The sequence below is a fragment of the Labrus mixtus genome, chromosome 16 (assembly GCF_963584025.1).
Source record: "Labrus mixtus chromosome 16, fLabMix1.1, whole genome shotgun sequence".
Taxonomy (NCBI): Eukaryota; Metazoa; Chordata; class Actinopteri; order Labriformes; family Labridae; genus Labrus; species Labrus mixtus.
Window position 1 is genome coordinate 19,575,786 of NC_083627.1, and position 27,885 is coordinate 19,603,670.

Genomic DNA, 27,885 nt, shown 5'->3' on the forward strand with positions numbered 1-27,885 from the left:
GTTATGTTGATTTTCTTTGGACACAGATCGGGAGTTTCAGAGGTTAAATCCAACTAAATTCCCCAGAATTAAATTACAGCAGTCCCTTTGAATTCATATCACCATGGAAACCTTTCAATCTCACACACAGTTGTCCGAGATGATCATCATCAACAACAATATCTAAACCATCGTCATCAGGTCGTAGGTACTTATAAAGTGCTGGGTCTTTTGCTTTTTCTTAAAGGTGCAGAGGGACTCTGCAGATCGAATGGAGTTTGGAAGTTCATTCCACCACCAGGGGGCGACAGAGGAGAAGAGTCTATTTAGCATCTTAGGACCCTGTTGTGAAGGTTGGATCAGACGCCTTTCATTGGCAGAGCGTAGTGGGGGGGAGGGAGTGTAGACCTGGATGAGAGAGTTAAAGTAAGGAGGAGCCGTTTTTGTGTCTGTTTTGTAAGCGAGCAGCAGAGTTTTAAATTTGATGCGAGCAGTAACTGGGAGCCAGTGTAAGGAGATGAACAGCAGAGTGACATGTGCTCTTTTAGAAAGGTTGAAGACCAGTCGTGCTGCTGCATTTTGTTTCATCTGCAGGGGTTTGATAGTGCATGTAGGAAGACCTGCCAGTAGAGAGTTGCAATAGTCGATGTGTGATATCACAAGATCCTGTACCAGGAGCTGTGTAGCATGTTCTGACAGGTAAGGTCTGATCTTCCTGATGTTGTACAGGGCAAATCGACTCCATTTGTTAGTCTTAAGAGTTTTGTGCTCATATTATGCAACATTTAGGGTTTTTCTAAGACTTCTGTCTGTCCCACTGTCTCCATCCCTCTCATTGGGCCTCATTCACTAATATGTGTGTAGAAATGTTGTCACTCTGCGCATTAAATAAGTGCATATGCAAAATCACCGTCAGATTCATGACACGTGCGTACCAGCATATTTTGTTCTCACCACCAGGCGTATGTGAGTGAATCAGAATCATTCTAAATCGGCAGCATACTACCACACCCCCATCTCTCCATATAAGGACATCCGATTGGTGTATCAGGACGAGAGCGGAGAGGTGGAGACATGTAGAAGTTTTTAGGAGATGGCCCCAAAAGGTAAAAAAGATTGGTGTGTCTGGGGGTTTAGATGATGTTACAGTGAATTACAGAGTTGCAGCAGTACGTGCGTTGGCAGACAGAAGCTATGGCAAGCCCTTTTAACATTAAAACAGTCTGGCTGACAAGTAGCAATTTAGTTTTCACGAGTGGAAATTACATTTCAACATGTCAAAATTACATTTTGACATATCTGTAAAACCATTTTACACGTTACAAATATATTTTTACTTGGCGAAATGTTATGTCAATGTACTATAATCTAGAGGAAAAAAAACAACTCCACCAATCTGTTAGATTGATAATCAAATGTACCTTTCTCCTTTATGTTTATCACAAGGTGGGGTTTGGTGTTCCATGGAGCCATTGATGGACACTCTCGACTGATCACATACTTGAATTGCAACACAAATAATCGTGCCTCCACTGTACTGACACAGTTTGTAAAAGCAACCTGCATGTATGGCCTTCCTTCCAGAGTTAGATCAGACTATGGAGGTGAGAATTCACAAGTTGCACTGTTCATGAACCTTGTTCAAGGTGTGGAGAGGAGGAGTCACATCACAGGCGAGTCTGTCCATAACCAAAGAATAGAACGTCTTTGGAGAGATGTTTTTCTGCATGTTCTACAATCTTTCTATGATACATTTTACTCTCTTGAGAATTCTGAGCTTCTTGATCCTGAGGATGAACTCCACAAAATGGCACTGCAAATTGTCTTTCTGCCAGAAATTCAGAAAAGACTTCAGAACTTCAGAAATGCCTGGAATAACCACAGTCTGCGCACAGAAAACAACAGAACACCTGTCCAAATCTGGATTGCAGGAATGCTGGCCAATATGGAGATGGACAGCACAGCCATCAACAATGTCTTTGGTGAGGACCGTTACAGTGAACAAAGTTTGGAGGCCCTTTTGGCACACCATGGGATTGGCACTTTCCCCAGTCTTGATGACGATGACCATTTCCCAGCTGTTGTTGTGGAAGAACCCAGAATCCACCTCACTTCACAGCAACTCGTCATCCAGGCAGTTGAAGATATTCCAGATATGACACAGAAATACCAGACTTGCTGCACAGTAATTGCAAATATGCTTGTGTTGCCCCAAAGTGAAAATAATAGTGTATAATAGTTAAGCCCAAACTGATACACTGGACGACAATTTAAAGTAATATCACACAGTAGGGAGTGATGTTGTACTTAATATCGTCACTGCGGCGAGTGTCTACGACAGAATCGTAGCAGTGATGATATCCAGAACAGCATCTCGACCTCGAGTGTGATGTTGCTTTTATACAACAGTAATACAAGCAGAAAATAGTGGTAACAAGTAAAAATCAACAACAGATTATTTTAACTCCACCAACTCAACTAGTTCCACAGTTTAACTAAAACTAGTCTCATTCTATGCAACCCAAACACTCTCCTGCACTGTTACTTTGTTGGTCTCCATGGTTACCACAGAGCAGCTACTTTGTAGTACGAATCTTAACTTGTGTTATAAATGGTAATGGTAAATGAACTTGAGCTTATATAGTGCTTTGGTAGGTATGGTAAATTACCATATACCATACCTTATGATGGAAGAAGTATTCTGCTCCTGTACAGAAGCAAAAGTGGTATTACCACACTGAAAATACTCCTGCATTTAGACATTGTATAGTAAATGTTCACTGACAATGTTTTACTATTATAATATTGTTTCAACAAATATTAAAGGCAGGTGAGGAATCTGCTCATTCTTTTATTTAAAGTACCCTCTATATGTGTGGTGATTGGACAGTTCTGTGTATTTTTCCTTGTTTGGTGCTTGTTTTTTTGTTCTTTCAGAGGATGGGTGTGGCTTATCGGCTGCTGGAGCTCTCTGCAATCACTCACCTGTTCGTCATCTGTAATCACCGGCTGCAGCATTCATACCCTGGTTCAACTCTCCCAAGCTGCCAGATTATTTCCGCCTACACCGTGGTAGATCGGCGTCTCAGTATCAGTAAACTTTTTGTGCTTTGAATACCTGTCACTAATTATTCCCTTGTCTTCTTTTTTCCCCAGTGCCTCACCACCCAGCCTCTCATTCAAGCCTCACCAGCCTCACTTCAATAAATACCCCTTTACCCACCACTCTGTTTTCCGGTCTTGCTTTTGGGTCCACTGAAAACCTTTAAGATCGTAACAATATGATGTCACATGCATCTATTATCTGAATTGGAGGCAAAAATACACACAAATACAGATACACAATATACATTAAAACTGTAATTTTTAAAAACTAGTACAAATGAAAATGTTTGAAATGACATTGCTAATCACCTGTCCAGCTGGTGTTACCATCCACTGAACATGAAGGGTCGAAAACCCTTTGATGTTGTACTGCTCAATGGATCCTGACAGTGTGCTTTCCAGTACTTTGGTTGATGCTGCTTCTCTAAGACAAAAAACCTCACTGGCCATTTCCTCTTGCCCAACAAAATCAAACAATGTCTAAAGCAGAGAACAGAAACAGGACTTTACATCTATGAATTATCATACTATGCACAACCCAGAGCAAAACTTAACATCAGAGGTGAACTCCTTCTCAGAGGTTAACATTAAGACAGGTAAAGTGATAACCTGAATAGATTCAGACAAGACAAACTTCCTCGTCCTCTCCAATCCATTATGAAACTTGAATTTGAGCGGCACACCATCAGTAGGCTCTTCAAAAGCTTCCATTCTGTCTTGTCTTGCCTCAATTGCCTATAACACATAATTACACTTGTATGAATTTTAAAATGCATTTTTAGAGCGACAGACTGTGAAAGAGTAATTGAAATCATATTTCATTACATAACTAATAGAATTTACCTTTAACCGTCTCTGTTCCTGTGACTCCAGTCCCTGACGTCTCATTTCCTGTTTGAGATAAAAGAAAATATGTTTTCATCTAATTAATACAATACAAATGTTTTTTTCCAATGACAATCCAGCATGAAAGTAGTAGTAGGGTTTTAGAATCAAAAATGGGCTGTACTTTATTTGAAGTTTAGTTTCTAACCCACCTCAAACTGAAAGAGTGAAAATCTTTACATGTTTCTATTTTGTATTTCTTTAGTATGTTTTCAGTAGAGGATATTTCACAGTAATCTTAAACATTTATTTTTATCAGATTTGAAAAAACATTTCTACTGTTACAGCGTGTCCTAACAAGCGTCAGCGACATGATCAGCCTGATTCTATTGTTTCCTATTGGAGGGTCCTAACTGCCCGTGTGTGATGCAGGGCGCCATTTTTACCCTGATACCCTGTTTCTATTATCCTCTCTGTCGCTCGCATAGACAGATGAAGAACAAGGGAGGACAGGGCTCTACAGGTGTAGAGAGTGGTGCATTAATAAAATCCACATCAGGATTGAAATGTTGTTTTTATTCCAGCTCACTGCGAGTCGTTTATTGAAGAACCTCTGAGTGTTGTGATTTGAGTCAACAGCTCACCCACACCCGAACACGTGAACACATCACCCTTGTCCTGCAAAATCTCCACTGGCTCCCTGTCCCTTACCGTATCCAATTCAAAATCCTTCTCCTCACACATAAAGCCCTTAACCACCAGACCCCCTCCTACCTCACGGCTCTCTTTCACCCTCACACTCCTGCACGCAGCCTCCGTTCTTCAAAACCTCCTATCTCCCCCTCTTAGAACCAAGTACCGAACCTGGGGGGACAGAGCCTTCTCCATAGCTGCCCCCTCCCTCTGGAACTCACTCCCTACACATATTCAACACTGTACCGACCCTCCTACTTTCAAATCACTGATCAAAACTCACCTCTTCAAACAAGCTTTTAATGTATGATTGTGATGTATTTCCTGTTTTCTGTAGTTTTACCTTTATTGTTGTTGTCTTTATGATTTGTGTGTAATGTTGCAATGTCTGTTAGTCTGTCCTTACTGTGCTGTTCTTTCTGTTTTTTCTCTTTTTCAGAGTGTGGGTGAACATGGGATGTGGCAGCTCAAGAGTACAGAGAGGTGGTCAGTGATGTCATGCCAGAATTGTTTTATTGGTGTACAGTCCTATGTGGTGTGCAGGTGAGATGTCCGTTACTTGAAGGAATAAGAGAAAACCCGTTGAAACACAATCCATTGTCCTCGTCTGTAAAAGGATAAATATCTGCAGTGTGATTAAATGTTCCAATCAGAATAAATGTCCTGCCTCAAAAGTTTCATTTCCAAAATAAAATGTTTACACATTTTTTTTTCCATTTTTGAATTAACACAAATCCACACAGGATTATTTTATTTAACTTGAATCTTTTACCGTTCTTCTACAGCCTATGAAGAATTTAAATGTTGAACTGGTCAAATCTGTCAGGGAGAAACACCCTGATCAGTTGAGTACAGCTACAGTTCAGTGACTCTGTGTGTTTGCATATAAGGGTTCAGCTTCTCTGCTCTCAGACTTTAAGAGACCAGTGTTGATCAGTGTCTGTCCACACCTTTCACGGACTCTGACACACCTGCAGCACAAGCATGATGTCACTGGTTCTACTGACGGTCACCCTGGGGCTCCTTGTTCAGGGTCAGACTCTTATCTGAAAAGTTTTCCTCATGGTGTAACCAGGTTCATTGAATTGATGTGCTGCTGCAGAATTTACAGAATCAGACTCTTCTGTTTGGATGATGATCATCTCTCTCTGAGCTGGATTTGTCTCAATAATCCTTCTCCTCTTTTTTCATGTTTCTTCAGGTTCCTCAGGAGACATCCTCCTGACTCAGACTCCTGGATCTCTGTCTGTTGTTCTAGGACAAACTGTCTCTATCAGATGTAAAGCAAGTTCACATGTGGACAATGAGGTAGACTGTTATCTTCAGAAACATGGAGAAGCCCCTAAGCTCCTGATTTGGTGGACTTCCAACCGTTAGTCTGGAGTTTCAGATCGTTTCAGTGGGAGTCAGTCTGGAACTGACTTTACTTTGACCATCAGTGGAGTCCAGACTGAAGATTCAGGAGATTATTATTGTCAGCAGGGTAGCAGCTTCCCGTTCACACAGTGATACAACATCTTACAAAAACCTCCGTCAGCTGTAGAGGAACTGATCTGACTGAACAGCTGCAGAGTAACAGATGCACTTTACAACTTTGTCTGCTAACTAGGTCCATAAAACAGAGAACAGTTTATAGTATAACTCTGTTTATTGATAAATTTGTTTGAAAAGAGCATTAAGAAAATAAGTCTGAACAAACTACATTGACTGAAGATAAGCTGCAAAGTGAACACGTTTATAAAAGGACCCAAACGTTAACAACACTTAGATTCATACTTTTTTACAGATTATTTTTGGAGGTTTTCAAACATCATGTTCCTCTTTTATAAATTCAGAGCATAATGTGTAGTCTTTAGGTTAACTAAACGCATGACATGATTGTGAGTGGCATATGTTCATTAAAGAAACATCAGTTGTTCCATATGTTAAGGTCATAATGCTGGTACTAAAACATTGAAGATTCTATATGCTGATGATATCATACTTTGCTTATCTTTTATTCTTTACTTTATCTGATAAGCTGCATCGTTCCAGTATTATTCCAGTATAGTTCATATATTTGAGCACATTTGAACTATAAAAAAAACACGTAATTAAAATGAGAAAATAAATGTAGCACTTTTACCGTCTATAGGACTAAAGTAGCTACCACTACACCAGATGTTTCACCAAAAATTAACCGGTTGGTGTCTCAATTAAGTAGACGAGAGGATGGTAGTTTTAACAACATAGTATTTATTTAAGAATGTAACACAACGTTAAACAAGTTAAAATGAATGACCAATACAGGTGACACAGTAGCTTTATAAATATACGCAGTTCACTAGACAAGGCACACATACATTACTGTGTCACTGTGCAGGGATGACTGATGAATCACTTGATCCCCATAGTAAGAAGGTACACAGGGAAAAATAGCTGCTCCTAATCACACTCAAGATCCAACTGATACATTTAACAACACTCCCTAATAATCACTAACTTCACCTGCTCACGCAGCAAATAATTCATGCATAACACTACAAATTAATAAACACAGCAAAAGGGATCAAGGCTTTCAGACCTACTACCCTCGCCCCTATAGCTTTACTATGAATTCATGAATTGCACTTCGCCCATAAAGTCTATTGCACGCGGCCCGTCAAAGTATCTAATTTGAAACTACTTCTAAAAATAAACAATTAAGTAAATATTAAAGTGGGGAAAAACAGTGACAGTTTTTAGTTAATTCCAAGTCCTAGAGAAATAAACAAGACTTTAAATCAATCAATATCAAAAACATATTAATTACATTTCTTTAAAGTGTCAACCCAAAATAGCATACCTTTAATTCATCAACTTAGCACCCAGACCAGCAGTGTGCTTTTAATGTTGTGATGAGCTAATATACTAATATACAAAAAAAAATATAAGAAAATAATTACATAGTGTCACATAATTTGATACATTAATTTTGCACAATAATAATCAGCAAGTTTACTCCCGTTGCTGCCGCTGATGATTAAGAGCAATAATAAAATACAAACTAATTATTAAAGCCCAACAGAGATGATTTCATTCACAGCACAACATGAGGACTCTCATACCGTTAAAACAATGAGTCACTACAGAGTCCAGTCGTCCTCCTACTTGTTGTAATCCACGATCTACAAGAGTGAATAAATTTAACTTTAGCCCTGTTCTTGCATGTGCTTTCATACTGTGTGGATAGTTACGTTTTAAGTTCAACAGATCATTTACCACTAGCAATTGGTTGTAATCAGTTCACCTCACGCTGCACTTCCTTGTTCTACACACAGGTAAGACAGGGCGAGCGCTTGATTACGTCACCCTTATATAGCCTCTACCGGGGACTGACAAGCAACCACATTACATAAAGAAGGAATTTCTAAAGTCATTAAACCTTTAGAGACACATTAATATTTACATCCATCTTTACTGGCTCACAATTAACCTCCCACTCCTCCCACACACGTGAACATCCATGGACATAGAGATTATTAATAAAAATAATAATAATAATATTTTGGACTATATAACACATACATAGTCCATATTATCCCCAGCATATCCGTTAAAACCAAAACATTGTCTAAAACCTTTAAAATTATGTCATTGAATGAAGGGCCAAGCATGACCTGAAACCATATAAAAAAATAAAAAGCACATTTCCTTCCTCATGCACCAAAACTACCCAATAATGCATTTACACTGTATTTTACATTTGCAACTATAAAAAAAAAATCTTCCAGTGAACTCACATGATGTTACTATGCTGAAAAACACAGAGAGCTTCTTTAAACCTGCAGACAAACCTACAATGACCTTGTATGCTGATGATGCTCAGTTGGTTTCTAATGACCAAAAGATTCTCATATTCAAATTTGTTTTCAGCACATTTTGAATCAGCTAAAAATCTGCCATTTTCTCAGAACATTTCCATAGAGAGCCACTTTGCATCAGCAGCACCATGCTCCAGTGCTCTGGGAGAGTTTATAGTCCTGACAGTTGAACACTGGATGACTGACAGCTGTCCTTCATCACAACAGAAATCCTCGTCCTCATCATCAAAAACATGACTTTGATCTGCGTCCTCATCTGGACTCTCCTCCTCTGCTGCTGCTTCACAGGTAAAGTCCAGAGAATCAAACTCCTCTCCTCTATGAACATCCGTCCCTCTGAAATGAAGCCCACTAAACCCTGATGCTGCTTTCTGTTTTTGTCTCTGTATCCTCAGAGTCCAGAGGACAGGTCACAGTGACTCAGCCTGCAGCAGTGACCTCTGCTCTGGGAGCCTCCGTCTCCATCTCATGTAGGACCAGTCAGAATGTTTACAGTAGTAGCAATTTGCACTGGTACCAACAGAAAGATGGAGGAACTCCTAAACTCCTCATTTACTATGCTAGCACTCGAGCATCAGGGATTCCAGATCGTTTTTCAGGCAGTGGATCAAACTCTGCCTTCACTCTGACCATCAGTGGAGTCCAGACTGAAGATGCAGCAGTTTACTACTGTCAGAGTTCACACTACATCAACAGTCAGTGGGTGTTCACACAGTGAAAAAGCGTCGTACAAAAACCTCCCTCAGTCACACTGAACAGAAACTGAACTGACTGCTGCAGCTGGAAGTTTCTGCAGAGACTGACACACTTCACTGAGGACACACACACACACACACACACACACACTAACACACACACACACACGCACAAACACACTGTGATTGTAACATCAAAGGTGGTCCAAATGTACCCCCTACATACCCCCTTAACAAATCTAAACCTTCAAATCCTGGGGCGCTGGTGGTGCAGTGGTTGGTGCACGCGCCCCATGTGTGGGGGCTGTGGTCTTCTAGGCGGGCAGCCCAGGTTCGTGTCTGGCCTGTGGCTCCTTTCCCGCATGTTATTCCCCATTCTCTCTCCCTTATTTCCGACTCTATCCACTGTCCTATCTCTCAATTAAAGGCACAAAAAAGCCAAAAAATAAATCTTTTAAAGACAAAACTTCAAATCCCAGCCATTTCCAGTCACTACAGGTGATCCTCAGAGTTCTGTCCTGGGACCTCTTCTGTTAATCATCTATCTCCTTCCTCTTGCCCATATCTTCTGTAAATATTACATCCAGTTCCATTGCTATTCGGATGACACCCAGCTCTATTTGTCCACCAAACCGACCTCCTCCCTCCCGCTTACTTCCCTGTCTGATTGCCTACAAGAAATCAAATCCTGGTTATTCTGAAACCTCAAATGAAACAGTGACAACACAGAGGTTCTCCTCATTTGCACCAAATCCACAATTTCAAAACCTGACAGTTTTCTCTCACGATTGACCACTCCTCAGTTTCTCCCTCCCCTCAGGTTAAGAGTCTGGGTGTCATCCTCGACAGCACACTATGATTCCAAGCTCACATCAATAATGTCTAGGTCTGGTTATTTCCATCTTTGTCACATTAATCGCCTCCGCCCGTCCCTCACACCCAACAGTACTGCCATCCATGTCATCACCCTGGTTACATCCTGCATTGACTTCTGCAACTCCCTTCTCTTTGGTTTCCCTCTCAGGTCCATCCACAAACTTCAACTGGTCCAGAACTCTGCCGCTCACATCATTACCAGAACGCCCTCTGTTAATCACATCACTCCTGTCCTTCAGCAGCTTCATTGGCTTTCAGTTAAATATCGCATTGACTTCAAAATTCTGCCCCTCACCTTTATGGCCATCCATAACCTCACTCCCCTGTTCCTCTCTGAACTCCTGCACATCAACGCACCCACCCGCACTCTCAGGTCTTCTTCTTCAATTCAATCCACCACAACAACCGCCTGCCTGTCCACCTTGGAGTCCAGAGAATTCAGCCGTTCTGGTCCCAGCCTCTGGAACTCCCTCCCACCACACATCCGTAATATTCACTTTCTGTCCATTTTTAAATCTAATCTCAAAACACATCTTTTTAAACTGGCATATTCAGTCTGATCATTCTCCATCCAGTCTCATGAATCCTCCTCACAATGATTTTATACATCCTGTAAAATTTTATTTTTAATGTTCATTTTATCAATGTAGTGTTACTTTGTTGTTTTTATCTCTGTTTTCTAAGGTGACCTTGAGTGCCTTGAAAGGGGCCTTTAGATAAAATGTATTATTATGGAAGGAAGTGCCTAGCATGACCTGAAATAATAGAAAGACAAAATAAATCATTAAACTATGTTTCTCTAACTTTAAAGCCTTCAGTAACTGTTGTGAGGCTTCCAGTGAACTCATATGATGTTACTCTGATGAGAAACACAGAAAGCTTCCTTTAAAAGGACCTTAAACCTGCAAAACACAACTCTCTTTAGAAGTGACATTAACAAACATTTAGCACATTCTTACAAGAAAATATTTTAGCAGGATGTCTAAACAGCAGGTGGAGAAATGATCTAAAATCAATGATGAACACAATGAATGAGAAGTGGAGTAGAATATAAATAAAAGTCGGTAATTTGTCTACTTCTTCTTAAATAAATGAGTGTAACAATGATAAAACTTTGTATGAAAACACACAATGACTTTGTATGCTGACAAATCTCTGCAGTATGTTTCAAATGACCTAAAAACTTTTCAAATTTGTTTTCAGCACATTTTGAATGAGCTAAAAATCAGCCATTTTCTCAGAACATTTCCATAGAGAGCCACTTTGCATCAGCAGCACCATGCTCCAGTGCTCTGGGAGAGTTTATAGTCCTGACAGTTGAACACTGGATGACTGACAGCTGTCCTTCATCACAACAGAAATCCTCGTCCTCATCATCAAAAACATGACTTTGATCTGCGTCCTCATCTGGACTCTCCTCCTCTGCTGCTGCTTCACAGGTAAAGTCCAGAGAATCAAACTCCTCTCCTCTATGAACATCCGTCCCTCTGAAATGAAGCCCACTAAACCCTGATGCTGCTTTCTGTTTTTGTCTCTGTATCCTCAGAGTCCAGAGGACAGGTCACAGTGACTCAGCCTGCAGCAGTGACCTCTGCTCTGGGAGCCTCCGTCTCCATCTCATGTAGGACCAGTCAGAATGTTTATGTCTCGAGCAGCTACCACCGTTTAGCCTGGTACCAACAGAAAGATGGAGGAACTCCTAAACTGCTTATATACGCTGCTAGCACTCGAGCATCAGGGATTCCAGGTCGTTTTTCAGGCAGTGGATCAAACTCTGCCTTCACTCTGACCATCAGTGGAGTCCAGACTGAAGATGCAGCAGTTTACTACTGTCAGAGTTCACACTCTATCAACAGTCAGTGGGTGTTCACACAGTGAAAAAGCATCGTACAAAAACCTCCCTCAGTCAGACTGAACAGAAACTGAACTGACTGCTGCAGCTGGAAGTTTCTGCAGAGACTGACACACTTCACTGAGGACACACACACACACACAGACATCTGTCTCTCTATGTGATCTGTTCATGTTAGATATTAAAACAGTTATGTCACACATCTTTTCATAGTGTCGGCACATTCTTCCAACTTATACTGAACTATTTTTTGACAAGGTTACCAATTATCTATGGCGTTGAAAACAGTGGAGAGCAATAGACAAGTCATCCCACAAGTAAGTAGAATTATTTAAAGGTTGAATATTCTGTATAATCCACTTCACCATGTTCCTCTAACACTAATAAGTGTCTCTAGTCTGTCCACAAACCCCACAATGCCTCAAACAGGCCGTTTGGAGATTTTCCCTTCATGACATCACAAAGGGCAGTAGCCCCTCCCCCAGGTGGGTGACACTCCCACAGCTAGGTGTTTGTTCTGCCCTCTGAGTCTGCCTTCTCACCGTAAACAATAGGACATGGAGCGAGAAAGCCCGAGACACCCAAGTCCTTCCAGACAGGGTGCGTGGTCAGACACAGGTCATTTACATATTTAAAGGTACAGACACAGAAACAGCCTATTCTGAGCAGGGCTGAAATAGAGGGGTTTATAGACATGATCAAATACAGGATCAGAGTGGATTTAGAACAAGAAACTTCACACACATGTTTTGGTGAGCTCTGGGAGTTATTTAGACTGATTGAAGAGGAGAAGAATATGTGAACTTAAAAGAGGATGTTGTGTTTTGGGGGAGCATAAAGTAAGACTTGGAACAGGTACCAATATTGTTTGACTTGGTAGGTGGGCTTTATGTGCCTTTATTGTAGAGATAGGAAAGTTGATAAAGTTGGAAATCAGGGAAACAATATGATGGAAAGGAGCCACATGTTGGCTTCGAACCTGGGCCAACAGCCTCCGTACATGGGGCAAGCGCACTAACCACTACGCCAGCTGTGCCCAATTTTGTTTGATTTTAACTGATAACTTCTTCTAAAAAATTCTGGTTTCATGACAACCAAACTAGGACTTCAGGTTCAGGTTCAGGTGACTCTATCTGTGGGCAGATTTGTTTTGCAGCCAGCAAAGCGACGTCCATCATGAAACACAATATGAAACAGATGTAACAAGAAACAACACAGTGAAGAGAAGGACAACAATTTAAATTGTATTTATTGAATTAGGACGTTGCACATGAATCAGCAAATCGCATCAAAGTCAATATGCCGGAATTAGCACAAAAGCTACATTTCATCTGTAGTCCCTAAAGGCAGGTACGAACAAAAAAAATAAAATACAATTACAATTACAGGACAGCAAACAAAAGAACTCACAGACAATTTTACAAACAAAAATGGACACGATTGTCAGATAAGAAATAACAGACCAACATGATAAAAAAGCCTATAAAATATATTAATACAGAAGATAAAAATAATAAAAATACTTAAGGTTTCACCAATCAGGGCTGAGAAGAGAAAGAAATATCAGTCAATACGATCAATAAAAAATCTGAATTAAACAACCATTTGAATTAATCAACACTCGTATGATGAAGATCAACTTCATGAACTTTTTAAGACCAACATGATTCAGCTTGTAGCCTCCAGCAGGGTCATCAAAGGTCACAAGCTGAAACGCGTCATATTAAGTTAATAAGATAAGACAAGATAAGCTAGATAAGATGAACTGTATTGTCCCAGTGGGAAATTTGCCTTGGACTTCATCAAATTGATCTTCGTATTGCAAGTGCTGCTGGAGTCTTTTACCCTCTCCAAGCCTTTCAGCTGAACTGTAGGTATGATTCTCTGCCAATCACAGACACACACAGAGGCAGACTGACAGACAGACTATAAGAAATATGTTTTTAAAGGGATCAGCAGAATGGGCGGGAATGGGACATTCTGACATAAAGCAGCTAAGTGAGAAGACAGCTGGTTTCCCATCAGTTTAAAATGTCGACATCATTAAATTGTACAAACCTAATCTGTGTAAGCGGACTTCAGGTTTTAAAACGGCATCCAGCAGTCTGTGTTGTCTCTCATTTTCCTCTTTTGATCGACAGATTTCCTCCTCATATTCTGCTATCGTTCTTTCAAACAGATCAAATATCTCTTCAGCAGCAGCAGTCAGTCTCTGGTTGACGAAAGATCTCAGTGTTTTAGCTTTAGACATTTTCACACACGGACAGAAGCTTTTTATCCACACACATCATTTAAAACCGGTATCTGATTTGAGCTTTGTCGCTAGTTCCAGCTTGCAAGCTAAGCTAACTTCATTAGCTTGGAGTTTCAGGTTTCCGATCTACACCCCCTACAGATAGGTGGAGGTAATGCACCAATACGTTGTTAGCCAACCGGCAGAAAACAACAACAAGAGCAAGACTCGATCCAGGGCTCTTCATAGTAGTGTCATCTGTTTTAGCGTTTAAATGAAATCCTGCTGACTTTCAAAGAAGCTTGTCTATAAACGTGAGTGTGTCCGGTAGTTTGTCCTTCGGAGGGCAGTAATATACCCACAAGAAGAAGAAGACGCGTACACTGTAAACCCAGATTTTGTTTCTAATTAAACTTACGAGTGATCATTACTTATTCTTTTATGTTTAGTAAAAACCTGCTATCATTACTAAACATTAGTTGTTTATACTATTTAGCTGAAAGATTCATTGCACTAATCAGGTTTATGAGAGATAACTTGGTATGTTTACTTTCATAAGAAAGGGGAGGGGTTAATTCAAAAACCTGGTCACGTGACAAGACCAGGGTCTTGCTGTAACGTGCGTCCAAGGGGCTCTACACCTGGCACGACGAGCACATGCATCGGCAGCAGACGGTACCCTGACCACGAAGCAACCTTACTCCAAGTGGAATGGTTAGTATGTAAAATAACTATTGTAGCCTAGTTATCTTTGTGGGAATTTTTAATACCCAAAAGCTTGCAGATAATTTGTTGACGCAGCTTTTTTTTCTGTCTAATGTTACTGTTTGAACCTGTGCATGCTGTTAATACATGCTTATTGCTAACACTAGCTAATGTCCACTCAAAAAAGTGTCAGCTGAATGTTAAAGTTAGCTCAGTGTTAACAGTCTGAGGACGGCTCACATACCAGCGAGTTTGCTCGACTGAATCATTTATATAACCGTCATTTTACGCAATAGAAAAGCGGTTCAACCGCTGTCGGGGCAAAGGAGTGTAGCAAGCGCTGAGGAGGTCACTCGACCCGTCCTTAGCCGCTCTCTTTTTCCCTTTCGCCGAGTCAGAGAACAACACAGAGAGCATGAGAGCTACTTTACTGACTTTGCGGTTTAATTTAAGCCACTTTTATCAGACACAGCCATAAATAAATTAAAAAATAAAATAGACACGCGGCCGAGTCCGCGGTCGCACATCAGAGAACAACACAGAGAACATGACAGCTAATATGGCTTGCGGCTTAATATTGTGTCATTTTAGTCAGATACAGCCATGAAACTCTGGATTTCTCCATAATGAAGGCTGTCAGCATTGTTTACCCGCGTGCTTGTGCTCGTGCATGAAGTGTACTGTGCCGAAGCACACCTCTCCGAACTCACTCTCACACACGCTTGTTCACATACTGGTTTTCTCTGTAACACAGGCGTCGTTTCTATTACCTTATTGTATTTAAAAGTGACATTGTTGAGCTGAGTTGTTGAGCTAAATGTTTTCTTGTTTTCTATTTTTACAGATCCTTGTGGTGTGAGGATGCTGTGGAAGTGTAAGTATTGTGAGTTTATGTGTGAGAAAAGGGGTTACCTAAATGATAAAACATTATTGGTTAAAACACGGAAACTATGGTAGAACTGTCCCATTTCCCTGCTTACACCAAGAATGTGTGTGTACATTCAACTCCATTGATGCACTTAAGGTCCACTTAGCAAAGATTCACCAGAAAACCCAGGGTGCACAACTGAGTGAAACTGCCCAAGGAACCTTTCACTGTCAGTCATGTGATTTTTCTGCACCCTGCACAGAAGCAGTCTTTCTCACTCAAATCATATAAAAAGGACATTCATGGAAGCACTACTTTGCAGATGGCTTAGCTGCCTTGTATATTTCAGTTGATCTAAGTTCAGTTTTTTTTTTGTTCTCTGTATTTTTCAGGTGTTCATGGAGTTCAGCAGGATTGTGGGCAAGAACCTCAAGCAGGAATTCTATGAGAGCATCGATCGGCACAGTCCTTGTCTCCTCGAGTTATTTTGATCCAAGAGAGGGAATGTTGGACAGTTGTTGACACAGATTTCACAACAGACCAATGTAGGTCCATACACATTATGTACTTGGCATTGTTTTTCACAGGTTTTGTAAAAACATCATATCACAATGCTACTCTATTAGTTGTATAATTCAATCCAAACATTGCTTGGTTTGTTTAAGATTTCTTATAGATCATTATGTGTTTTTCATTTTAGCTATCTAACTTGTGGTACTGTGTTTAATTCCCAAAAGACTACAGAGCCAACTGCGATCCGGACACAGGTGCTCAGAGGGCTTCCTATCATCCTTGGGGACAACCCCACAAACTTCTTCAAAGCAGGCTTTGTAAGTAAGCTCTTGCTTTCTTATAATTTTCACCATTATTTATTTTTCACCATGACACTCTTATATTGATTAAAGTTTTTTTTCAAATGAGAAATCTAATGTAATGATTGTGATCTTCTGTTATTCTTCATTAAGGAATCTGATGATGATGATTCTTTGACCTTGACATTGGGATACTTCTCATCGAGTGGGAAGGTGCTGTGCTCACATCTTCCCAGCAACTCAGTCCAGCCTCGTTGAAAATCATCATTGAGGGAGAAGTTGTGATGGACAACATTCAAGATCTTCCATAAGCAATGTGTTTGCTGTTTGGACTCATGTATGCACTCCATCTTAACTACCCCAAGACTATGAAGCTCACATTTCAGTTCATCCAACAGGTATTGCTCTCGTTAGGCCACACTTACCTAACGCCGAAGCTACAGACTTTGAAAAATCAGCTCGCAATGTAAAGAGATGTCAAGTCTACTGTAAGAAGCTGTTGACTACATTTTTTTTTTTGCCACAACAGTAAAACACTTTCTGACCTGTGGGGTAAACCTATTTATTTTATGTAAAACAAGCGGACAAACAGACACATGTAAAACGCAGACACACACACACACAATACACACAAACAACACAGACACGGACAACACCCACACACAACACACACAAACAACACAGACACGGACAACACCAACACACATAAACACATAATTGTTTCAATGATTTGAAATGACCTTTTTCAGATTAATCAAAACTAAAGTGGTATAGGGCAACGGGTTTCCACGCGATTTGCGAGTAAAGTCAACTAATTCGGGTTAAGAGTGTATGGAGTTAGCTTAGCATGCTAGCTGGGACACAAACGTGATTAAAGCGACAAAGCTAACGCCAGATAGGCTACTATTTTTTTCCGGTGTGTGTGTTTAGAAAAAGCTGCTCTGCTCGTGTGTGAAAATGTCTAAAGCTAAAACACTGAGATCTTTCATCAACCAGAGACTGACTGCTGCTGCTGAAGAGATATTTGATCTGTTTGAAAGAACAATAGCAGAATATGAGGAGCAACTTCGTCGATCAAAAGAGGAAAACGAGCGACAACACAGACTGCTGGATGCCGTTTTAAAACCCTGAAGTCCGCTGACACAAATATGGTTTGTGTAGTTTATTGTTAGTGTTGATTTAAAACGATGAGAAGCAAGCTACATTCTCACATAACTGTTAGATATGTTGTGATGTGCTGATTTTCTTTGGACACAGATCGGGAGTTTCAGAGGTTAAATCCAACTAAATTCCCCAGAATTAAATTACAGCAGTCCCTTTGAATTCATATCACCATGGAAACCTTTCAATCTCACACACAGTTGTCCGAGATGATCATCATCAACAACAATATCTAAACCAATCGTCATCAGGTCGTAGGTACTTATAAAGTGCTGGGTCTTTTGCTTTTTCTGAAAGGTGCAGAGGGACTCTGCAGATCGAATGGAGTTTGGAAGTTCATTCCACCACCAGGGGGCGACAGAGGAGAAGAGTCTATTTAGCGTCTTATGACCCTGTTGTGAAGGTTGGATCAGACGCCTTTCATTGGCAGAGCGTAGTTGGGGGGAGGGAGTGTAGACCTGGATGAGAGAGTTAAAGTAAAGAGGAGCCGTTTTTGTGTCTGTTTTGTAAGCGAGCAGCAGAGTTTTAAATTTGATGCGAGCAGTAACTGGGAGCCAGTGTAAGGAGATGAACAGCAGAGTGACATGTGCTCTTTTAGGAAGGTTGAAGACCAGTCGTGCTGCTGCATTTTGTTTCATCTGCAGGGGTTTGATAGTGCATGTAGGAAGACCTGCCAGTAGAGAGTTGCAATAGTCGATGTGTGATATCACAAGATCCTGTACCAGGAGCTGTGTAGCATGTTCTGACAGGTAAGGTCTGATCTTCCTGATGTTGTACAGGGCAAATCGACTCCATTTGTTAGTCTTACGCTAATTATGCAACATTTAGGGTTTTTTTAAGACTTCTGTCTGTCCCACTGTCTCCCTCCCGCTCATTGGGCCTCATTCACTAATATGTGTGTAGAAATGTTCTCACTCTGCGCATTAAATAAGTGCATACGCAAAATCACCGTCAGATTCATGACATGTGCGTACCAGCATATTTTGTTCTCACCACCAGTCGTATGTGAGTGAATCAGAATCATTCTAAATCGGCAGCATACTACCACACACCCATCTCTCCATATAAGGACATCCGATTGGTGTATCAGGACGAGAGCGGAGAGGTGGAGACATGTAGAAGTTTTTAGGAGATGGCCCCAAAAGGTAAAAAAGATTGGTGTGTCTGGGGGTTTAGATGATGTTACAGTGAATTACAGAGGTTCAGCAGTACGTGCGTTGGCAGACAGAAGCTATGGCAAGCCCTTTCAACATTAAAACAGTCTGGCTGACAAGTAGCAATTTAGTTTTCACTAGTGGAAATTACATTTCAACATGTCAAAATTACATTTTGACATGTTGAAATGTTAATTCAAGATATCTGTAAAATCATTTTACACATTACAAATATATTTCTACTTGGCGAAATGTAATTTCAATGTACTATAATCTAGAGTTATAAAAACAACTCCACCAATCTGTTAGATTGATAATCAAATGTACCTTTCTCCTTTATGTTTATCACAAGGTGGGGTTTGGTGGTCCATGGAGCCATTGATGGACACTCTCGACTGATCACATACTTGAATTGCAACACAAATAATCGTGCCTCCACTGTACTGACACAGTTTGTAAAAGCAACCTGCATGTATGGCCTTCCTTCCAGAGTTAGATCAGACTATGGAGGTGAGAATTCACAAGTTGCACTGTTCATGAACATTGTTCAAGGTGTGGAGAGGAGGAGTCACATCACAGGCGAGTCTGTCCATAACCAAAGAATAGAACGTCTTTGGAGAGATGTTTTTCTGCATGTTCTACAATCTTTCTATGATACATTTTACTCTCTTGAGAATTCTGAGCTTCTTGATCCTGAGGATGAACTCCACAAAATGGCAGTGCAAATTGTCTTTCTGCCAGAAATTCAGAAAAGACTTCAGAACTTCAGAAATGCCTGGAATAACCACAGTCTGCGCACAGAAAACAACAGAACACCTGTCCAAATCTGGATTGCAGGAATGCTGGCCAATATGGAGATGGACAGCACAACCATCAACAATGTCTTTGGTGAGGACCGTTACAGTGAACAAAGTTTGGAGGCCCTTTTGGCACACCATGGGATTGGCACTTTCCCCAGTCTTGATGACGATGACCATTTCCCAGCTGTTGTTGTGGAAGAACCCAGAATCCACCTCACTTCCGGTTGAGAGGCGACGACTCTACCAACTGAGCCACAGCCTCCCATAAGAAATGGATTTCATCATGAAACCATTGAAATTAGAGTCTGTTGTTTGAGATGATGAATAGATAAAAACTGTCAGCTGTAAGTGTCAATTCAAAGTATTCAAAGCTCCTGGCTGAGGTGGAGTGATACATGTTGTGAAAAGTCCCAGTGATGTTGTGTCCTATATCGTCACTCATGTAATGCCTCTGATCCAATCATATTCCTTTGTCAGAACTAACTGTTGTATAAATTACCATATACCAAACCTTATGATGGAAGAAGTATTCTGCTCCTGTACAGAAGCAAAAGTGGTATTACCACACTGAAAATACTCCTGCATTTAGACATTGTATAGTAAATGTTCACTGACAATGTTTTACTATTACAATATTGTTTCAACAAATATTAAAGGCAGGTGAGGAATCCGCTCATTCTTTTATTTAAAGTACCCTCTATATGATCATAGTTAAGTAATGTAATATTTTGTCTAATGACCAATAATAAGACTACTTCTTGCAGTACACCACTTTACACACTGTCATTTTACCTCAGAAATCAAAGACACTGCATATTTTTTCTTGAAAAATACAATTAAAATTTTATTGTACAACTGCAAAATGTCCTGCCTCCATTGCATAACATTGGAACATGTCACTGATAACCAAATTTGAGAGGAAAAAAAAGGTGTGAGTTGTACTTTAACATGGAAATATCAGTAAACGTCATATCAGTTCTGAAATATTTGACTCCCAAATATTAACCTCTCTTAATAGTATAACCATACTATAACTACTAATTATTCTTGTGTTCAGTTATAATTACTTTACACAAATGCACTGAAAAAGCTGTTTTAATTTGAAGAAAATTGCAGCAACGTTACAGAAGTCTGAGGAGGGCTTTGCCCTAGAATGTAATGAACTTGTACTTTAAAGCCTGAACTGACTTCAACCTTTGGTCCACAGAATGCTGCACTGAAAACAAATTGCAGAGACCTTGTTTGTCGCTGTCAGATTTATTTAGACACAAACTTCAATTAAACAATGGATTTTTTAAATATTTTTGTGTATAAATGATACACATTTTGTGTAAATAATTTCTGTGATATTTTATTGATATTTTTATTGTCTTGGTCTGGACTCGGTCTCGTTCCCTAAATGTCTTGGTCTTGACTCGGAGCTCTCTGGTCTCGGGCAGGTCTTTGTCACGGTTAGTGTGGTCTTGACTACAACACTAGTTTAAAGATTAAAAAAAAATCTTTATCATTTTAGGGCAGAGGTAATGCTCTACAGTTAAAGTCAAGTAAGCTTTTCATTGATTTTAATACATTTTTATTTCCTACAGAGGCTGAGAAATGTTTTTTTAGGAAATGTTGACATACTGCAGTTTTTCAGAAAATGCTCAGGTTTTGGGAGGTTGTTTTGAAACAATGCTGAGATTTTAGAGAGTGTTTATCTAGGACCCTGGTTACATTATGTAATGCCGAAACCTGGAGTCTGCAGAATTCCTTCTGTCATACAGCTTTTGAATTTCTCATATTGTTTGTGAATGGGCAGTCTGAGCACTATGGCGCATGTGTTTGCCTCTGGAAAGATTTCAGTGTCTTCATCGTGGAGAAATTCAATGACAGGATGCTGTGGGAAGCCCAGGGGAGGCACTGCTGAAGCTCCAGAGGCAAACTCCAGCACCATTTCCAGCGTCAAGGGGCTGCATTCTCCTTCTACAAAGACATGAGCAAAGGAAATTATAGCTCACATGGAAAGAAATATAAATGCCTGTCACACTAATAAGCTTCAAGTACTGTACAACTGCATCTACATGAAACTGATGAAACTATAATTGCACAATAAGACACAAATGACTGACAGATCAACCTAACCTGATTCCAATTCCTAGGGCTGGCTCAGTGGTCCAGCCAAAAACACACATGCCATTGAAATATCGTACCCTCAATATCGATTAACCAGTCTCTCCAGAAACAGATGGTCTGATTTTCCAGGGGTCGTCTGTTACTTCCAGGGACTGAGAAATCAACTTCAAACAAAGTAGACAAGTCTTTGGCCTCCAGTGGTTTCGGTGCACTGGTGAACAGGTCCTCAAAGATTCCATGGTGAGCCCTAAGCTCATCAAGGAAACCCAGAGTTTTGAAACCTTCCTCAAACCTGAAAAAAAAAACCACATAAATTAGAACATTACAAATCAATGTTATATGAACAAGTTTACCCTTTCACACCCCTCAGTTTTGCCCTGATGGATAAACTGCTCACTGTCTCAATGCCACGTGCATCCGCCCATCAACAAAATAATGTGCTGCAGACTGGATCAGGGAATCCCTCTGCTCCAAGGATGTGATGTATCTCAGAGTTCCCATCATGCTCAGACTGTCTTCTGCATCTGTGATTGCATCATTTGCCTCATGGACAGTCTGAGCTTCTTTTATCTCAAAAAACACAATAATGAGAGTAGTCCTATTTAGGGGAAAAAATCTACAGTGAAAATGTAATGACCAGGCTTCAAAAACTGTGCAATACACACCTTTAATAACTTTTCTCTGAAAGACTGATCTCCCACTTTATCCAATGAAGCAGGAGGTGGAGATTTACCACAAAGCTGGAGAAAGAGACGCTTAGAAAAGAAGGATGGGCCAACTCCACCATGGATCACATGTGGTCACATGCACCTATTATCTGAATTGGAGAGAAAAATACACACACAAATACAGATACACAATATACATTAAAACTGTCATTTTTAAAAACTAGTACAAATGAAAATGTTTGAAATGACATTGCTAATCACCTGTCCAGCTGGTGTTACCATCCACTGAACATAGAGGGTCGAAAACCCTTTGATATTGTACTGCTCAATGGATCCTGACAGTGTGCTTTCCAGTACTTTGGTTGATGCTGCTTCTCGAAGACAAAAAACCTCACTGGCCATTTCCTCTTGCCCAACAAAATCAAACCATGTCTAAAGCAGAGAACAGAAACAGGACTTTACATCTATAAATTATCATACTATGCACAACCCACAGCAAAACTTAACATCAGAGGTGAACTCCTTCTCAGAGGTTAACATTAAGACAGGTAAAGTGATAACCTGAATAGATTCAGACAAGACAAACTTCCTCGTCCTCTCCGATCCATTAGGAAACTTGAATTTGAGTGGCACACCATCAGTAGGCTCTTCAAAAGCTTCCATTCTGTCTTGTCTTGCCTCAATTGCCTATAACACATAATTACACTAGTATGAATTTTAAAATGCATTTTTAGAGCGACAGACTGTGAAAGAGTAATTGAAATCATATTTCATTACATAACTAATAGAATTTACCTTTAACCGTCTCTGTTCCTGTGACTCCAGTCCCTGACGTCTCATTTCCTGTATGAGATAAAAGAAAATATGTTTTCATCTAATTAATACAATACAAATGTTTTTTTCCAATGACAATCCAGCATGAAAGTAGTAGTAGGGTTTTAGAATCAATAATGGGCTGTACTTTATTTGAAGTTTAGTTTCTAACCCACCTTAAACTGAAAGAGTGAAAATCTTTACATGTTTCTATTTTGTATTTCTTTAGTATTTTTTCAGTAGAGGATATTTCACAGTGATCTTAAACATTCATTTTTATCAGATTTGAAAAAACATTTCTACTGTTACAGCGTATCCTAACAACCGTCAGCGACATGATCAGCCTGATTCTATAGTTTCCTATTGGAGGGTCCTAACTGCCCGTGTGTGATGCAGGGCGCCATTTTTACCTTGATACCCTGTTTCTATTATCCTCTCTGTCGCTCGCATAGACAGATGAAGAACAAGGAAGGACGAGGCTCTACAGGTGTAGAGAGTGGTGCATTAATAAAATCCACATCAAGATTGAAATGTTGTTTTTATTCCAGCTCACTGCGAGTCGTTTATTGAAGAACCTCTGAGTGTTGTGATTTGATTCAACAGCTCACCCACACCCGAACACGCGAACACATCACCCCTGTCCTGCAAAATCTCCACTGGCTCCCTGTCCCTTACCGTATCCAATTCAAAATCCTTCTCCTCACACATAAAGCCCTTAACCACCAGGCCCCCTCCTACCTCACGGCTCTCTTTCACCCTCACACTCCTGCACGCAGCCTCCGTTCTTCAAAACCTCCTATCTCACCCTCTTAGAACCAAGTACCGAACCTGGGGGGACAGAGCCTTCTCCATAGCTGCCCCCTCCCTCTGGAACTCACTCCCTACACATATTCAACACTGCACCGACCCTCCTACTTTCAAATCACTGATCAAAACTCACCTCTTCAAACAAGCTTTTAATGTATGATTGTGATGTATTTCCTGTTTTCTGTAGTTTTACCTTTATTGTTGTTGTCTTTATGATTTGTGTGTAATGTTGCAATGTCTGTTAGTCTGTCCTTACTGTGCTGTTCTTTCTATTTTTTCTCTTTTTCAGAGTGTGGGTGAACATGGGATGTGGCAGCTCAAGAGTACAGAGAGGTGGTCAGTGATGTCATGCCAGAATTGTTTTATTGGTGTACAGTCCTATGTGGTGTGCAGGTGAGATGTCCGTTACTTGAAGGAATAAGAGAAAACCCGTTGAAACACAATCCATTGTCCTCGTCTGTAAAAGGATAAATATCTGCAGTGTGATTAAATGTTTCAATCAGAATAAATGTCCTGCCTCAAAAGTTTCATTTCCAAAATAAAATGTTTACAAATTTTTTTTCCATTTTTGAATTAACACAAATCCACACAGGATTATTTTGTTTAACTTAAATCTTTTACCGTTCTTCTACAGCCTATGAAGAATTTAAATGTTGAACTGGTCAAATCTGTCAGGGAGAAACATCCTGATCAGTTGAGTACAGCTACAGTTCAGTGACTCTGTGTGTTTCCATATAAGGGTTCAGCCTCTCTGCTCTCAGACGTTAAGAGACCAGTGTTGATCAGTGTCTGTCCACACCTTTCAGGGACTCTGACACACCTGCAGCACAAGCATGATGTCACTGGTTCTACTGATGGTCACCCTGGGGCTCCTTGTTCAGGGTCAGACTCTTATCTGAAAAGTTTTCCTCATGGTGTAACCAGGTTCATTGAATTGATGTGCTGCTGCAGAATTTACAGAATCAGACTCTTCTGTTTGGATGATGATCATCTCTCTCTGAGCTGGATTTGTCTCAATAATCTTTCTCCTCTTTTTTCATGTTTCTTCAGGTTCCTCAGGAGACATCCTCCTGACTCAGACTCCTGGATCTCTGTCTGTTGTTCTAGGACAAACTGTCTCTATCAGATGTAAAGCAAGTTCACATGTGGACAATGAGGTAGACTGTTATCTTCAGAAACATGGAGAAGCCCCTAAGCTCCTGATTTGGTGGACTTCCAACCGTCAGTCTGGAGTTTCAGATCGTTTCAGTGGGAGTCAGTCTGGAACTGACTTTACTTTGACCATCAGTGGAGTCCAGACTGAAGATTCAGGAGATTATTATTGTCAGCAGGGTAGCAGCTACCCGTTCACACAGTGATACAACATCTTACAAAAACCTCCGTCAGCTGTAGAGGAACTGATCTGACTGAACAGCTGCAGAGTAACAGATGCACTTTACAACTTTGTCTGCTAACTAGGTCCATAAAACAGAGAACAGTTTATAGTATAACTCTGTTTATTGATAAATTTGTTTGAAAAGAGCATTAAGAAAATAAGTCTGAACAAACTACATTGACTGAAGATAAGCTGCAAAGTGAACACGTTTATAAAAGGACCCAAACGTTAACAACACTTAGATTCATACTTTTTTACAGATTATTTTTGGAGGTTTTCAAACATCATGTTCCTCTTTTATACATTCAGAGCATAATGTGTAGTCTTTAGGTTAACTAAACGCATGACATGATTGTGAGTGGCATATGTTCATTAAAGAAACATCAGTTGTTCCATATGTTGAGGTCATAATGCTGGTACTAAAACATTGAAGATTCTATATGCTGATGATATCATACTTTGCTTATCTTTTATTCTTTACTTTATCTGATAAGCTGCATCGTTCCAGTATTATTCCAGTATAGTTCATATATTTGAGCACATTTGAACTATAAAAAAAACACGTAATTAAAATGAGAAAATAAATGTAGCACTTTTACCGTCTATAGGACTAAAGTAGCTACCACTACACCAGATGTTTCACCAAAAATTAACCAGTTGGTGTCTCAATTAAGTAGACGAGAGGATGGTAGTTTTAACAACATAGTATTTATTTAAGAATGTAACACAACGTTAAACAAGTTAAAATGAATGACCAATACAGGTGACACAGTAGCTTTATAAATATACGCAGTTCACTAGACAAGGCACACATACATTACTGTGGCACTGTGCAGGAATGACTGATGAATCACTTGATCCCCATAGTAAGAAGGTACACAGGGAAAAATAGCTGCTCCTAATCACACTCAAGATCCAACTGATACATTTAACAACACTCCCTAATAATCACTAACTTCACCTGCTCACGCAGCAAATAATTCATGCATAACACTACAAATTAATAAACACAGCAAAAGGGATCAAGGCTTTCAGAGCTACTACCCTCGCCCCTATAGCTTTACTATGAATTCATGAATTGCACTTCGCCCATAAAGTCTATTGCACGTGGCCCGTCAAAGTATCTAATTTGAAACTACTTCTAAAAATAAACAATTAAGTAAATATTAAAGTGGGGAAAAACAGTGACAGTTTTTAGTTAATTCCAAGTCCTAGAGAAATAAACAAGACTTTAAATCAATCAATATCAAAAACATATTAATTACATTTCTTTAAAGTGTCAACCCAAAATAGCATACCTTTAATTCATCAACTTAGCACCCAGACCAGCAGTGTGCTTTTAATGTTGTGATGAGCTAATATACTAATATACTAAAAAAAATATATAAGAAAATAATTACATAGTGTCACATAATTTGATACATTAATTTTGCACAATAATAATCAGCAAGTTTACTCCCGTTGCTGCCGCTGATGATTAAGAGCGATAATAAAATACAAACTAATTATTAAAGCCCAACAGAGATGATTTCATTCACAGCACAACATGAGGACTCTCATACCGTTAAAACAATGAGTCACTACAGAGTCCAGTCGTCCTCCTACTTGTTGTAATCCACGATCTACAAGAGTGAATAAATTTAACTTTAGCCCTGTTCTTGCATGTGCTTTCATACTGTGTGGATAGTTACGTTTTAAGTTCAACAGATCACTTACCACTAGCAATTGTTTGTAATCAGTTCACCTCACGCTGCACTTCCTTGTTCTACACACAGGTAAGACAGGGCGAGCGCTTGATTACATCACCCTTATATAGCCTCTACCGGGGACTGACAAGCAACCACATTACATAAAGAAGGAATTTCTAAAGTCATTAAACCTTTAGAGACACATTAATATTTACATCCATCTTTACTGGCTCACAATTAACCTCCCACTCCTCCCACACACGTGAACATCCATGGACATAGAGATTATTAATAAAAATAATAATGATAATATTTTGGACTATATAACACATACATAGTCCATATTATCCCCTGCATATCCGTTAAAACCAAAACATTGTCTAAAACCTTTAAAATTATGTCATCGAATGAAGGGCCAAGCATGACCTGAAACCATATAAAAAAATAAAAAGCACATTTCCTTCCTCATGCACCAAAACTACCCAATAATGCATTTACACTGAAAGCTATTCTTCACCTTAACTCTAAAAAAAAACTCTTCACAAAGCTTCCAGTGAACTCACATGATGTTACTATGCTGAAAAACACAGAGAGCTTCTTTAAACCTGCAGACAAACCTACAATGACCTTGTATGCTGATGATGCTCAGTTGGTTTCTAATGACCAAAAGATTCTCATATTCAAATTTGTTTTCAGCACATTTTGAATCAGCTAAAAATCTGCCATTTTCTCAGAACATTTCCATAGAGAGCCACTTTGCATCAGCAGCACCATGCTCCAGTGCTCTGGGAGAGTTTATAGTCCTGACAGTTGAACACTGGA

General features: G+C 39.9%; 1 long non-coding RNA gene and 2 gene segments (V, D, J or C); all 3 read left to right on the plus strand.

Annotated features, from left to right (window-relative positions):
* The window catches only part of LOC132990871 (Ig kappa-b4 chain C region-like), a 637,710-nt gene that overhangs the window by 100,098 nt on the left and 509,727 nt on the right, over positions 1-27,885 (plus strand).
* On the plus strand, positions 14,738-16,654 carry LOC132991628 (uncharacterized). The gene is made up of 5 exons (XR_009676215.1): positions 14,738-14,814; positions 15,650-15,679; positions 16,066-16,218; positions 16,411-16,503; positions 16,639-16,654. It is a non-coding gene; the product is annotated as an uncharacterized LOC132991628 (long non-coding RNA).
* LOC132991629 (Ig kappa chain V-V region MOPC 21-like) lies at positions 24,834-25,583 on the plus strand. The segment is given in 2 exon segments: positions 24,834-24,882; positions 25,051-25,583. Coding segments are annotated over 2 exon segments (357 nt in total).